The sequence below is a fragment of the Emydura macquarii genome, unplaced genomic scaffold, assembly GCF_026122565.2.
Source record: "Emydura macquarii macquarii isolate MOO-44397 ecotype Brisbane River unplaced genomic scaffold, CSIRO-AGI_Emac_v2 contig_3328, whole genome shotgun sequence".
In the NCBI taxonomy this organism is placed as follows: Eukaryota; Metazoa; Chordata; order Testudines; family Chelidae; genus Emydura; species Emydura macquarii.
Window position 1 is genome coordinate 5,905,579 of NW_027133465.1, and position 13,007 is coordinate 5,918,585.

The 13,007-nt window shown below is 43.8% G+C and overlaps 1 protein-coding gene across 3 annotated transcripts in view; it reads right to left on the reverse strand.

Annotated features, from left to right (window-relative positions):
• The window catches only part of FCHSD2 (FCH and double SH3 domains 2), a 252,443-nt gene extending 241,765 nt beyond the window's left edge, over positions 1-10,678 (reverse strand). The window contains exons 1-2 of one of the 3 annotated variants that reach the window (XM_067533183.1): positions 10,513-10,678; positions 8,106-8,203 (exon numbers count right to left, since the gene is read on the reverse strand). In XM_067533183.1, the coding sequence (XP_067389284.1) occupies positions 8,106-8,203; positions 10,513-10,533 (119 nt within the window). In that variant the 5' untranslated portion in view covers positions 10,534-10,678. Of the gene's footprint in view, positions 1-8,105; positions 8,204-8,614; positions 8,779-10,512 lie in introns of those variants that run through there. The other 2 variants (XM_067533185.1, XM_067533184.1) reach the window with 2 other exon arrangements.
• Positions 10,679-13,007: the final 2,329 nt, after the last annotated feature.

Sequence of the window (13,007 nt, forward strand, 5' to 3'; positions counted from 1 at the left end):
AGTCTAATTCAAGACATGAAAAATGAACAAAATCTGAATTTTTGTAAAATGAGGAACAAATTACCTCCAATTAACTCTGACACAGGTTTTTTCTGCATTCAATGACTAAAGAGCCAGTGGTTTCAAGGGATGTTGGTAGTAGGACAGCACACTGAAACTGACAAGTGTTGTCTGACCCATGACTCTTTTGTATAAAACCACCTGGTCCAGGTGGTATTATGCTCCTCATTTTTTCTAATCGCCCATATGGGATTTTAGACAATACTTTAACATGACAGTTGATTAAGGATATTGGTTGATAGTTAGCACATTCTTGGGCATCTTTCACATTTAAGTATGACTGAGATTAGGGCTTCATTCACTGAAGAGTGCAGAGTGCCTCCCTCAAAAAGCCTCAGTGTATACTTCAGCCAGTCTGGGAGCTGTGGTGTCTTTGAACTAGACATAAAATGTAGCTGGAAAGCCATATGGCAAGTGCCTACAGCCTGACCCAATTTCCTGTCACCTAGGGCAACCACAATTTTCATAGGTATGTAATGGGGAATCTCATAGGGGGAGGCAGCCCAAAAGGCATCTTATGCCATGTCCATCAAGACCCAGGGTATGGGTAAGGGGAGAAGTCCAGAATGAAGGGGAATTCATAAGGGGTTTAGTTGGAGAGGAGGGAGAAAACAGAGTTGAAAGAGGTTAAATGCTAAATAAGTAAGGAATTGAGAGGAGGTGGGCTATAAGAAAGACAAAGGTATGAGACAGTAATGCTCTTTAGACAGAGTGGGAGAAAAAAATCAGGTTGAGAGGCAGCTCAAATAAATACATTCCCCTTGCCCCATGTCAAATGCAAAATACATTAACATTCCCCATCCCCCTACATTACAAAAGCAGAGATAAGGGGGGAAGGAGGGTGAACGTCCTCGTGCACATTTTAAATTAGGTTCCTAAAATATATATATGTTTGCATTGAAGGTTAGGATCATACAAGACAGACATTGCTTAGAGATGTGCTGGAAAAAATATGAGGGGTGGGAAACAAGACGACAACACCACTTCTTATAGACAAGTGGGTCCAAAATCCGAGGGCACAGCCCTGATGAATGGCTATTTAAAGACCCATAAGAACTGAAATATTGCCTTCAACCTTGGGTATATCACCTGATATTACCATCAGCAATTTAAACTAAATACATTAATAGTATGCTGTTCTTAAGAACACTATAAGAATTAGACTTATTAGAAAGAATATGAATTACACAGCAAACCTCCCTTCCCCTTCTAAATTACAAAACCAAAAAAACAGAACCCCATAACTATTACTAGAAATGGAGTTGTGAGAACCTGATTAATCGATGACCAACTCCAGTTTGCATAGTTTTTTAGGCAAATCAATCACTTCCAATGTCCCAATGAGAGGACAGGATATATATACTATCTCCTCTAGAGCCAAGCTTGTCCAAGTTCTTGCTCCACAGGATGTGGTCTGTTGATTTGAGTTTGAGTGTCTGACGTTTCCTCCTCGCTTTGTATACAGACAAGATGGTGGATATGGGGGATGCAGAGCTAGGGGGGCGCTTTCCTGGATCCTATACCTCTGGTGACAACAACCTGACAACAACTGCTGAATAGGAAAGGTCAATCCCATGGCAACATACGGTTATGTTTTATTATATGGAGGCAATGCATCTTGCTGCTTCTCCCAGTTTGGAGAAGCTAAGGAGCTGGCCATCCTGCCTGATCTTAAAAATAGCCGGAAAAGCTATAAAATAGGTCAGTCCTTTGTCCTTAGCCAGCTTCCTGGCTGTAGCGAACAGGGCTCTTTTTTTAACTATGTCCCAGCTGCAGTGGGAAAAAAATCATTATTTTATGCCCATTCCAGCTCTGCTTTCCATTTTCTCAGGCTCTTTTAAAGATGGATTATTTCACATTGTATTTTAGGAATTTTAATATAAATGCCCTGGGTTTGGTGGCTAAGGAGCAGTGAGCTCTCTCTGTCCCACTCTCTATTAGGGTGTAAGGAAGGATCGCAAGTATGGTTGCAGACAAAAATTCTACTAGTTTTCCCTCTTCTTCCACATCCTCAGGAAACCCAACCACTCTCAAAGTATTTTTTTCTGAACCAGCCATCCAGATCTTTCACTATATCTTGTAGATTTTGGATCAGACCTTGTTGCTCTTCTATTAGAGAGAAAAGATGGGCTTTTAGTGGACCAACTTCTGTTGGTGAAAGAGACAAACTTTTGAGCTACACAGAGCTCTTCTTCAGGTCTTGGAAAGGTAGTCAGAGTGTCACAGCTAAATACAAAGTGTAACAGATTGTTTAGCATAAGTAGTTAATACATACTGCAAGGGCCCATTCAAAGTGCTGGTCTATGGTGATCCTAAGAGAGCTCATAATTTCTTTTAAAGTAGAGATTCTAGATTCAGCCTCGCTGATCCTGCAGGATAGCCCCCTGCAAAGTGACCTGCTGTGCAGTAGTTGTGGCTTTAACTTTCAGAAATATCTTCTGATATTTTTCTAAGCAGGATTTGCTCTTCAGATACCTGTTTTAGCATTTTATAGATTTGATACAGGCCGATCAGGGCCTCCTCTGCGTGTGGTGCCATTTTGCACTATACAGGACTGTCAGAGAGCCTCTGCTTCTTCACAATTTGTGAGGAGTCCCAGGAGGAAGGGGGGTTCAAAATGAAATCCATCCACTACTAAGATGTTAAAAAGCAGGATGAACCACCCAGAGACAAAAGTTGTGCCTTAGTATAGCAGATATTGGTGGATTTCAGTGAGTCTGAGTAGCAGTTCCAGCTCTAGGCAGCCATCTTCCCCTGCTGGATCCACCCAGTCCACACACATTTGTTTTGAAGTGTTTTAAAACCTTTTAGGCAGGGACTCGAACTTAGCATTTTAAACTGTTCTGAAGAAATTCCCCTTGATCTCACACCCTTTGCCCACCATTTCACATTGCCTTTGCCTGCTCACTCCTATTTGACTAGCTACAGGACTGTTTGAACACCATTAATAGGCTTGGAAAGATTAGATTTTATTGGTAAATGTCAATTTCACTGTACACACACACAAACCAAGGACAAAATATTTCCATTAATAACGGAAATTTACAGATAGGCAAAGTAAGAAAAAATGTTGCTTTAAAACTTGGCATTTAAAGATAAAGTATTTTTGTATGTTTTGACATGAGATGTTGACCATTTATATTCTAACCATTATATAGCTTTAATATTTTGAATCTTAATGTTTACAGTAATTAAATAGTCTGACTCTGCCTCAATTTCCCGCACAAATAAAAAAAAATGTAAATGATTTAAAATAAACACTGGTGATATCTGTCCAAAATATTTTTTAAAAATAAATTCTGCCAAGCCTAACCATAACAAAAAAATGTGTGGTTTGCACCTGCTCTTGAAGTTCTGCAGTTTCAAATGCTATTTTTAACAACACCTCCAAGTGAGACATTACAAATACATGGCATGAGCTGCAGAAAAGGCAATGTCCCTGTAAAAGCACACTCAACTGCCTTATGTTTAAAAAGTGACACAAACATGTAATGGTACAAGAATTACTTCTACTCTTGGAAAACCAGTAATTTTAATGTTCATGAAACACAAAACTGGAAGAGAGGATGCTGCTGCAAATGAATGTTCTGAGGAAGAGGTAAAAAATAAGGGAAAAAGGAAAGGTAGCTAGATTTAAAAAGTGCCTGAGGCACATAATAAGAGTCAGCAACAAATCTGAGCTCTGGCAAGTCAAGGTGTAAAGTGCCAGCTCCCAACCTTGGCATTTGATAAGAGACTTACAAATTCATGAGAGAGAGATACTGATAACCTTCACAAGAGCCAGGCATCAGTCACTGTGCATTATTCATCATGCATAAATTCATCTCAAACATACACCATCCCTGCTATCCTAACACCAGGTCTCCTTCTGCAAAGAATGCAAAAGCTGTATGGTGGTAATATCACTCAGTCAAATGTGATTAAGCAGAATCAAATGCACAAAGTTTTATCAAAAAATCTGATCAAAAATTGAACCCAGGCTCCAATAAGTGAAAGGACTGAGTACTAACTTGCTGTTTAAAAAATTGTGTAGTTTGTTTTCACACATGCATTCCAATAACATGCTATACTGTCAACTGAGACTCCAGTTTAGAAAACATAGAATCCACACATTCATACTATAGGAAGACCTCCTATTTAAGTCTTACATAGTCAGATAATTAGTCAAGGCAAAGTGGCAGGCATACTCTCTACAGAAGAGTCATTCCCATTCTTGCATGCAAAACTCAAGATTAAAGAAAGGAAAATAAAGATTTAAAATATTTTTCTTTCTAATACTATGTACTTAAGTGGTAAAGAGTATTCTTTTAAAAAAAAATGTACAGACAAAATGTATAACATAGCAATTATCAGACAACTTTCATAACGTTTGAAGCAACATAGTTGCATAATATAAAATATCAAATCTGACTCAGATCTATATACTTCTCTACAACTGTGCAGGGAGGAAGACAAATACCTGTGTCCTAATAAATTCAGGACATGTATATGAAACTCCAATACGCTTCTTTAATTAAATATTCATCCTATACCCATACCATGGAACATAAAAGGGAGAAAGATTCAAAGATTATGAATGTTAACTATTTTAGCTAATTCTGAAGTTATTCAAATTTTGAGATCAGTAACACAGTCAAATCATGCAATGATTAAAATTTAAACAAAATACTTTAAAATAGACTATTTCTGTGGTACATCAACCTTTAATAATCCAATCGGTCACCATCATCCAGAAAACAGATCCAGTGGTTAAAATGCGCATGGAGTATGAATAAACTGGATAAGGACAGTACAAGCATCACAGAACTTCTTAACACACAGTAGCTTGAAGAGCTGAAGGCTCAGAGTCAGAGTTTAAGAAACAGGGTTATACTTCTTAAGGGTAAAACGGTATCCTTTCACCATGTTCTCAATCTTCTTACCGCAAACCTTGTACAAGTCCCTGACGTGTGAGGAGAGAAGCAAGATTTGGTGACCTACCCAGGAAAGGTGTATCCCAATGCCTAATGCTCAACCCAGCATCAAGGGAACATTCTACATAGCTCTGCAGGAGATCAGTGACTCCATGAATCAACCAGTCATCCCTCCTCCTTCCAAGCAGTAGGAAGTACAAGCACCAAGGGCGTGTCAAGACTAGGATAAAAAGTATATTTTTAAAACACATAAGCTGACACATTTTAAAGATACACTTTCCCATGTCTAGGCAACCCCTAAGAGAGTACTCCAGCGCTATGGCTATAGGAGAAGTCATAAAACTGCTTCATAGCCACAGAGATGCCAAGGAGAGGGAAATATAATACTGCATCAGTTTATAATTAGACTCTCTCTTTTTAATGAAAAAAAAATTCTGCAGAAACTGATGAATAAACCCCCTCCAGATTCCCATGAGTTTCCTGCTCCGCCAATGGCAAGTAGTTTTGTCAAGCCCTAGGTAAGTTCCTACTCACTATCCACACACAAAACAAATTACCTTTTCTTTCCTCCTCTATGATCTGGAGATACATCCTTTGCATACAAAATGTTGTACCATCACATAACCAATCGTGATCTTTCAGTTTTAACTGAACATAGTGCTTGACTTGTATCTGGAGGAGACTGATGTCCTATATATCTACAGAGAAGGACAGCACAGGCAGTAGCAATGCAAACTTCCCCCAGGCTGTACCAGTGTGTCTCAACCCTGACCAAGAAAGAGCGTCTCTAGGGGTGAATGGGTAACTCGGTCTTTGTCCCTGATGATGAAGCTGTTTATATGTCAAACTCTAAACATTTACATAAAACACTGTGTGCACGCAATAAGAATACTAAATACAGGAAACTAAATATACTATACATTTTTCAGGTCTGATACCATGGACAACCCACTGACAACTATGCTACAGAAGAAATCTATTTTATTTTTAACAATTTAATTTTTGCAGAGAAAGTTTTGGCCCTTTTCCTTGGATCTCTTTGATATCACTACTAATCTTTAATGTTTTCTTTAAAACGAACTGAAAAGCTATTAAAACAGTGTTACAATTACAAAGAGTTAACAGAATGTATATTTACACATTTAAATTACAAATAAGTGCATTTTTAAACCAGATCTTCCTCGCTTACCCACAAAGACCTTGTAATCAAGGTTCTGTGTTACAGCTGCTACAGTTAAGGTCACCTGTAACACCTAAAGCAATGTAAGGAGTGCAACTCCCAGCTCTGTGTTAGGTGTTTGTGAATTTTCAAACTGTTATAGAAGAAAGAATCCTGAAGTAAGGCCTTGGGAGACAAGACAGCATTCCAGTTTGCATTTAATAGATTTTATATAACTGCAGGGTTTGTTTAGAATTCTTTTAGGTGGCCTCTACCACCACATGATTCCATTTGCAGGAAGTGTGCCTGACCCCCAATCCTACTTCACCATACTTCAGAAATCTTCCAGAAATCAATACCTGTTAGAGCCATATGAATACCATCTCACAGTACCCAGTGTTCAGAGTTTATGTTATAAAAGGGCCACGTAGCCCCAAAAACCTCAGTTCCTTCTTTCTGGCAGCATAAGGACCTTTGCTCTACAATCAAAGCAATTTTGCTGTTTAAACAAATATTACCTGGTTCTTATTGTTGGATATTCCAATAGAGCATAATCTGTAAATCCACACACACAAATGCTTGCAACAAGACTGATGGAGAGGCTCTATCTAATATGTCTACTCAGACCATTTTTATTTAATTAAATATTTAATTTAGATTTTTAATTCATAACACTAACATTTTAAAATTTAAATTTTTACAAGTTATATTAGTTCAAGAAAACATTTTTATCTAAAAATTTCACATGATCTCTTGTAACTTTTTTTGTAGTCAGAGACCATGATTTTTCATGCCATGTTTCAGCAAGAAACAAGCATAAATGCCTAAACTATAAATCCCTGAAAATAAGGATCTAGAAAAGAAATGCTTTTGTAAACTGAACTAAAACCTACCAAGTGCAGATATAATAAAATTAAGTTCCTATCTAAAGAAAAAAATCCTCACATACCAAACTGCTATTCATTAACCAGTATTTATTTTGTGAATAATGCATAGCTACTACTTGTAAGATAAAAGATGTGGTGATCTTTCCCATACAGAAGCTTGTTTCACTACCTGTGAAAGAAAGAGGGGTTCAGATAAGGTGGAAAGTGCACGCTTCTGGATCTGACAAGTTTTATTGACAAGGGATGTAAGGAGACAGACAGAAACTGCACTTCACTGCATTCTAATCTTTTGTAGTTAGATCTTTGAGCTGCCATTTCACCTGTTCTACACTAATAAGTAATCTTACTGGATTTTCAGTTACTGAGTGGAGTACCGGGTGCCAAAAAGGACGGACAGCAATAGGTGTATTGATGTCATTTGAATATTTCACAGCATGACTATTCTAGAAATTGACAGTTTCTAAACAGTTAGTGATTCATTCTCTGCATAATGCCAGGTGCTCATTAGTCCCCAGGGATGCTTTGATCATAACATATATAAACGTTAAAGACAAATAATGAAACCACAGTTTGTGGCATATAGAACTTTTCCATTGTTTATTCTATTTCTATTGTTATTTTATGTAACAAAAGTGCTTTATAAGTACTAATGCAAATACTTTTGCTCGTCTTTCCTGCACAAAAAATTAAATTAATGTAGTGAATGGTGTTTAAAACTGTCTATGGCAAACTATAAATCATCACTGGTTTCATAAAAGTATTTTTTCCACTGTTTTTAACACTAGGGAAATCACATAGCTGGCAAACTTGAACCGTGAGCCTGTTCCAAAGAAAAATACTGCTGAACAGACCAATACTTTCTGGATTTGTTCATGACACATTTGTACACTTGCCACATTGAAGAGAAGAAAAAACTATTTGCATTGTTAGTCCCAGTTATAATTTCCAGCTGTGTCAAAACTTTAACAGTCTAAAAGCAGGAAATCCAAGAGGAAATTCCATCGTCAGTTCCCGGAGTTTTGTAACCCAAATGTTCTTCCAAAAGGAGATCTTATAGGAATTTGGTAGTGTTTGCTGTAACCTTACCTTATATCTTCAAGTAGATCACATTCTCCCTGATGCTTGGCCTGAAGTTTTGTCATCTGCTCAATCTGGATGTTTTTTAGCTCTTGTGTAACTTTCACCTACAAAAAAGAGAGATTACATATTTTATGTAGGGTCTAGCTGTCATTTCAATGACATCAAGCACCTCAGAGCTGTGTCCTGCTCTTAACAACAAATATGCATGTTTTCTTCTTCCAAACCTCTGATACTCCAGCCTATAACAAAAGAGGTTCAGCTTGAAACAAACAAGGGAGTTGGGGGAAAGAAGTAATCTACTGCAGACTTAACACAATAAAAACTATTTACACAATTATGAAATGTGCATTGATTAAATACTCCTACAACCGTTTCATGAACATGCTGCCTTTAAACCAGTCATCTGGTTGACAGTACATCAGATCAAAAGCCTCCCTCCTCCTTAACAGTATGACTTCAGAAAGGTTGTATCTTTTTTTAATAGCAGTATAATTATCTTCTGTATGTTTTCTAACCTTATGGCATTGAGGTTAAGGTTTCAGAAGCCTGGGAACCAGAGCTGGCAGCATGGGGGTAAAGGAGGGCGGCAGAGGCTGTTTTGACAAACATCAACCCCAGAAAAAGACTGACTGACTTGGCCACAGAAAGATGGATTTTTAAAACAAGAGATCTTGGCATTTAACACTTTCAGTGATTAAGATGCATGGATGCTGTTCCTTTTTTAGACTGCTACATGGATGCATCTAAAAAATGTGATGCATGCATGAAGGGGGAAATACATAACAGTTTCTGCTATGGGGGAGGGGAAGAGAGAAAGACAGGAAGGAGGTGAAGGAAAAGATCTTGCCATAAACCGCCCCTTTCTCTCAAAGCAAAACAATCCTCCAGATCTCATCTGCTAGCAACAGCTCCCCCTCCCCACAATCCCAACACCAAAAATAATCCCCCAGCAACAAGAACCCCCAATCCCAGCCCTACAGCAAGACAAGTTTTTCATCTCAGTTCCTTACAAGATACAGCAAAACATGCAAACCCTACGCTTGGATTAAGCAGAAAAGTGAGGGTTTTTTAAAACAATAAAAATGTTGAAACCTACAGTGTAAATAAAATTCATTGTGAAAAATACAACAGGCAAAGCTTAAAGCACACATGCAATACAAATAAAATGCCAAATGCAAACTAAAATCCCAAAAAACATAAATAAGAATCCTTCAAAGGAAGCAGAGTCCATCCTCAGAACAACAGAGGCAGAGACACTAGGAGAAGGAGATCAAGCAGTCCCCTAGCAGCTGGATGCTGTGGGCTGCTGGGGAGTCCGGAGAATGACAAGAGACAACAAACAGCAGCCTTTTGTTTACACAACACAAGTACCCCCTCCCAATAACCCTTACTCATATGCAACTCTCTCCACACGAGCACCCACAAACCATTCCCAACACACACAATTAACTCACTCTACCCCACTCCATACACCAACCCCCACCATACTCATAAAATAACCCTCAATGCCATCTATATAACTCCAACCCTCCACACCAAAGTAATATCTGAGTCCCCTTGTAAACTACTCTAACCCCAATATCCCAAACCAACCCAAACAACCCCCTCCTTACAACCCTCAAAACACAACTGTCCACCTACAACAACCCTCAGCTACACAATCCAAGCATACTCAATCACCTCAGTACCTCAAGACACCACTCCCTACCCTCGCCCCTCCTTCACAACCCCAAATCCCCCATACCCCAAGGTGCCTCCACACAACCCCCAAGGTGAATAAACTCTCCATCCCATTCCATACACCTCCCCCCAGTACAAACCAGGCCCTTCCCTAGCCTTCCCATATAGAAAAGCCCAAACCCTCCCATAGCCCAACCTGCCTCCGCACACAAACAACCTCCAACTCCTCACCCCCAATACACCCAAGCCCCACACCCCAATACAGCTAGTAGCACACTCACACCAACCCCCCACGTCTCAACACAACCACCCCCACAATCTCACATGCCCCCTGGACAGCTAATGCCCCTAGCCCAATACAGCCAAGGCCACCCCACACCCCAACCAGCCCAGCCCCCCAGAGCCCAGCCCCCCACCTCCAGTACAGCCAGTGCCCACAGCCCAGCCCCCGATACAGCCAGTGCCACCCCAGCCCCCGATACACTCAGCTGCCCGCCGCCCAGCCCCAATGCAGCCAGTGCCACCCCCCAGAGCCCAGCCCCCCACCTCCAGTACAGCCCCTGCCCACAGCCCCGATACACCCAACGCCCCCAATGCCACCAGCACGACCAGGGCCACCCCACCCCCCAGCACAGCCAACACCCCCACTACGGCCAGTGCCGCCCTCCCCCCCCGGCCCGGCCCAGCCCAGCCCAGCCCCCCCAATATAGCCAATGCCCCCCTCGGCTCCCACCTTCCTCGGCGGGGGCTGCATGGCGCTGCCGTCTCTCTCCGCATCAATCCCCGCTTCGCTCAGCAGCGGGACGCGGCCCCCGCGGCGGGGGGAGGAGCCGGAGCCGGGCTGCGGGGGGAGCAGGGAGAGAGGGGGGGAGGGGCAGCGCAGCGCGCGGCTCCCGGCGGTTGGGGGGGGGGTCGGTTCCCGCGGGCGGGGGAGGGGGCGGGGGGGTCGCTCCCTCACGCGAAGTCCATGGCCCGGCGGCGAAGCACCGAGCGGCTCTGGGGGGAGGCAGCAGGCGGGCGGCGAGTCCCTCCCAGCCCGCAGGAGGGAGGGGGAGGGGGAGGAGGGGGGGTTGGGAAGGCGGGGACCTCCTCGGCCACTCAGCCGGGAGCCGGGAAGGCGGCTCCGCAGCGCCCCGAGGCGGCGGCGGCCGGGAGGGAGGGAAGCGCCCAGGCCGGGGCTCCCTGAGGGCGGCAAGCGGGGAAATGGCGCCCCAGCGCGGTCGATGCCCCGCCTGGCAGGCCGCCGCCCCTCCCCCACCCCTGCTCCGGCAACCACCGAGAACAGTCCGCCCGCGCGGCCGGCTAGAGAGGGCAAAACCATAGAGAGAACGGGAGCCGGAGGGACGATGGGACACGCCCCCTGCCCGGAAGGGGCGGGGCCCCAGCTGCTTGCGCGCGCGAGATGAGGGCCGGCTGGGGGCGCGCGCTCGCTAGTCCTGGCTCCCCTCCGGGGGGGGGGGGTCACTTGGTTGCTACGAGGCGAGCGACCCGAGCTCGCGCTGAGCAGGGCAGGAGGCTGCGGCGCGTGGGCGGGCGGAGGTGCAGGTAGCCGCCGGTGCAGCCGCTGAGCTGCAGGAGACGTAGCAGCGGCAGCGCTGGGAAGGAGGGAGGGGTGGCAGGCTGCAGCTACCGAGTTATTCCAGGAAACCTAGCGATGGGACCGATGCCTACGGCGTGACCCGCCCGCTCGGCAAAGTGGCAGGGAGGGGATAGGCGGCCGGCACTGATTAGGGTGATCAGCTGTCCCGATATTATCACCCCTCCCCCGGCAAATACAAGTGCCCCGATTTCTCACACTGGCGATCCGGTCACCGAGCATGCAGAGCAGCACTGATTTTGCTCTCGTCCCGCCCAGCACCTTGCACTGCGGTTTGTCCGCCGGGGACCCGAGTTCTCCTGCAGGCCGCGCACTCAGCTCCACGAACATAAGAGTCATCCTGTCTGAAATGAGCTTTCAGGCTAAAGAGAGACACTTTGAATGGGGGGTGCACTGGGAATCCTGGTGCATGGGGTGAACTTAACTGTGGAAGGTGTTCAGATTTGTTTAGCAACAGGTAAATGAGGTATTGCCACTGGCTTCGGTGGGAGTGATCCATTGGAATGCAAGGTCTGAGATAGAGATGTGAAGGGCTTTTAAGGCATAGCTGTGTTTAAAGCTTAGGGTGCTGGAAATGGGATTCAAAAGGGGGGTGTCATGATTGATTAAATGAAAAACAGTCACTACTTCTGGATGGGGCCTGGCCATAGGGAGGCTTTCTTACTGAATCCCTCCCCGAGCTTCACCTATCTCCATTGTGTGTTCATGCTAGCAGGGGTCTGTGACTTTGGTGGCCCTTAAGTAGAAACAACAGCAGCGATCACTTACTGGTCTTTCAGCGTGATGTAGGAGAGTTGCCTGCTAAGCAACAGCTAGACTAGTGAATGATGTAGTGTTACCTGCACTCAATCTTCCCTAGCACGCCTGGCAACAGCTTCATTCAGACTGAGCTGGAGGTTCCCATCTTATTTCACTCACGGCCTCCAGCTGCTGTGGAACCTGTGCCAAGCTCCCTATGGTAGCAATGACGGGCCAGTTTGCCTCAAGTACATGCATTGAGGTACCTGAGCTGTACCTGAACTCAGCTCTTCAATGTCCAAGCTATTAATCTTACCCCTTTTGTCAATATGAAGTTAATTATGCAATAATTTGCAAAGTGCTATGTGATTCTTTACATAAAGTTGCTGTATAAACAGGGCTTTAAAACACTGCGAGAGTTAGGTATAAACAGGAGGTAGGGAGGCTTCCATCAGGAAGATAGAGGATCACTACCAGCTGCTGCTGTATATGTGACTGGATTCTTACCACGATGCTGATCCTTGCCTCTGCTTGAGGGCTCTATCTTCTGTTGGAATGGATAAGGAGCTCTCTATTTCCCAGGTCAGCCTTAGAACATCTGCATTGCTTGGGGGTATCTTTGCTGTTCTTCCACGCTCCTAGGTGTTGTGAGGTGTAGTGATCCCCTTTGGTCATTTTGCATTATTTTTCTCACAGAAAAGCCCCTCTGGCACTGTTCAGGCCTTTCTCAAGGAGCAACAGAGTGAAATTGTCATGATCTATGTCAGTTCTGAACAACAGAAGTGAAAATGAGTTTTGTTCATTTTACTCTGCTGCTGCCTTTCAAGGCCATCATCCTGCAAGGTCCAGAGGCCCTGTGAGGAGCTGAGTGCCTTCAACTCCCAGGTTAATCA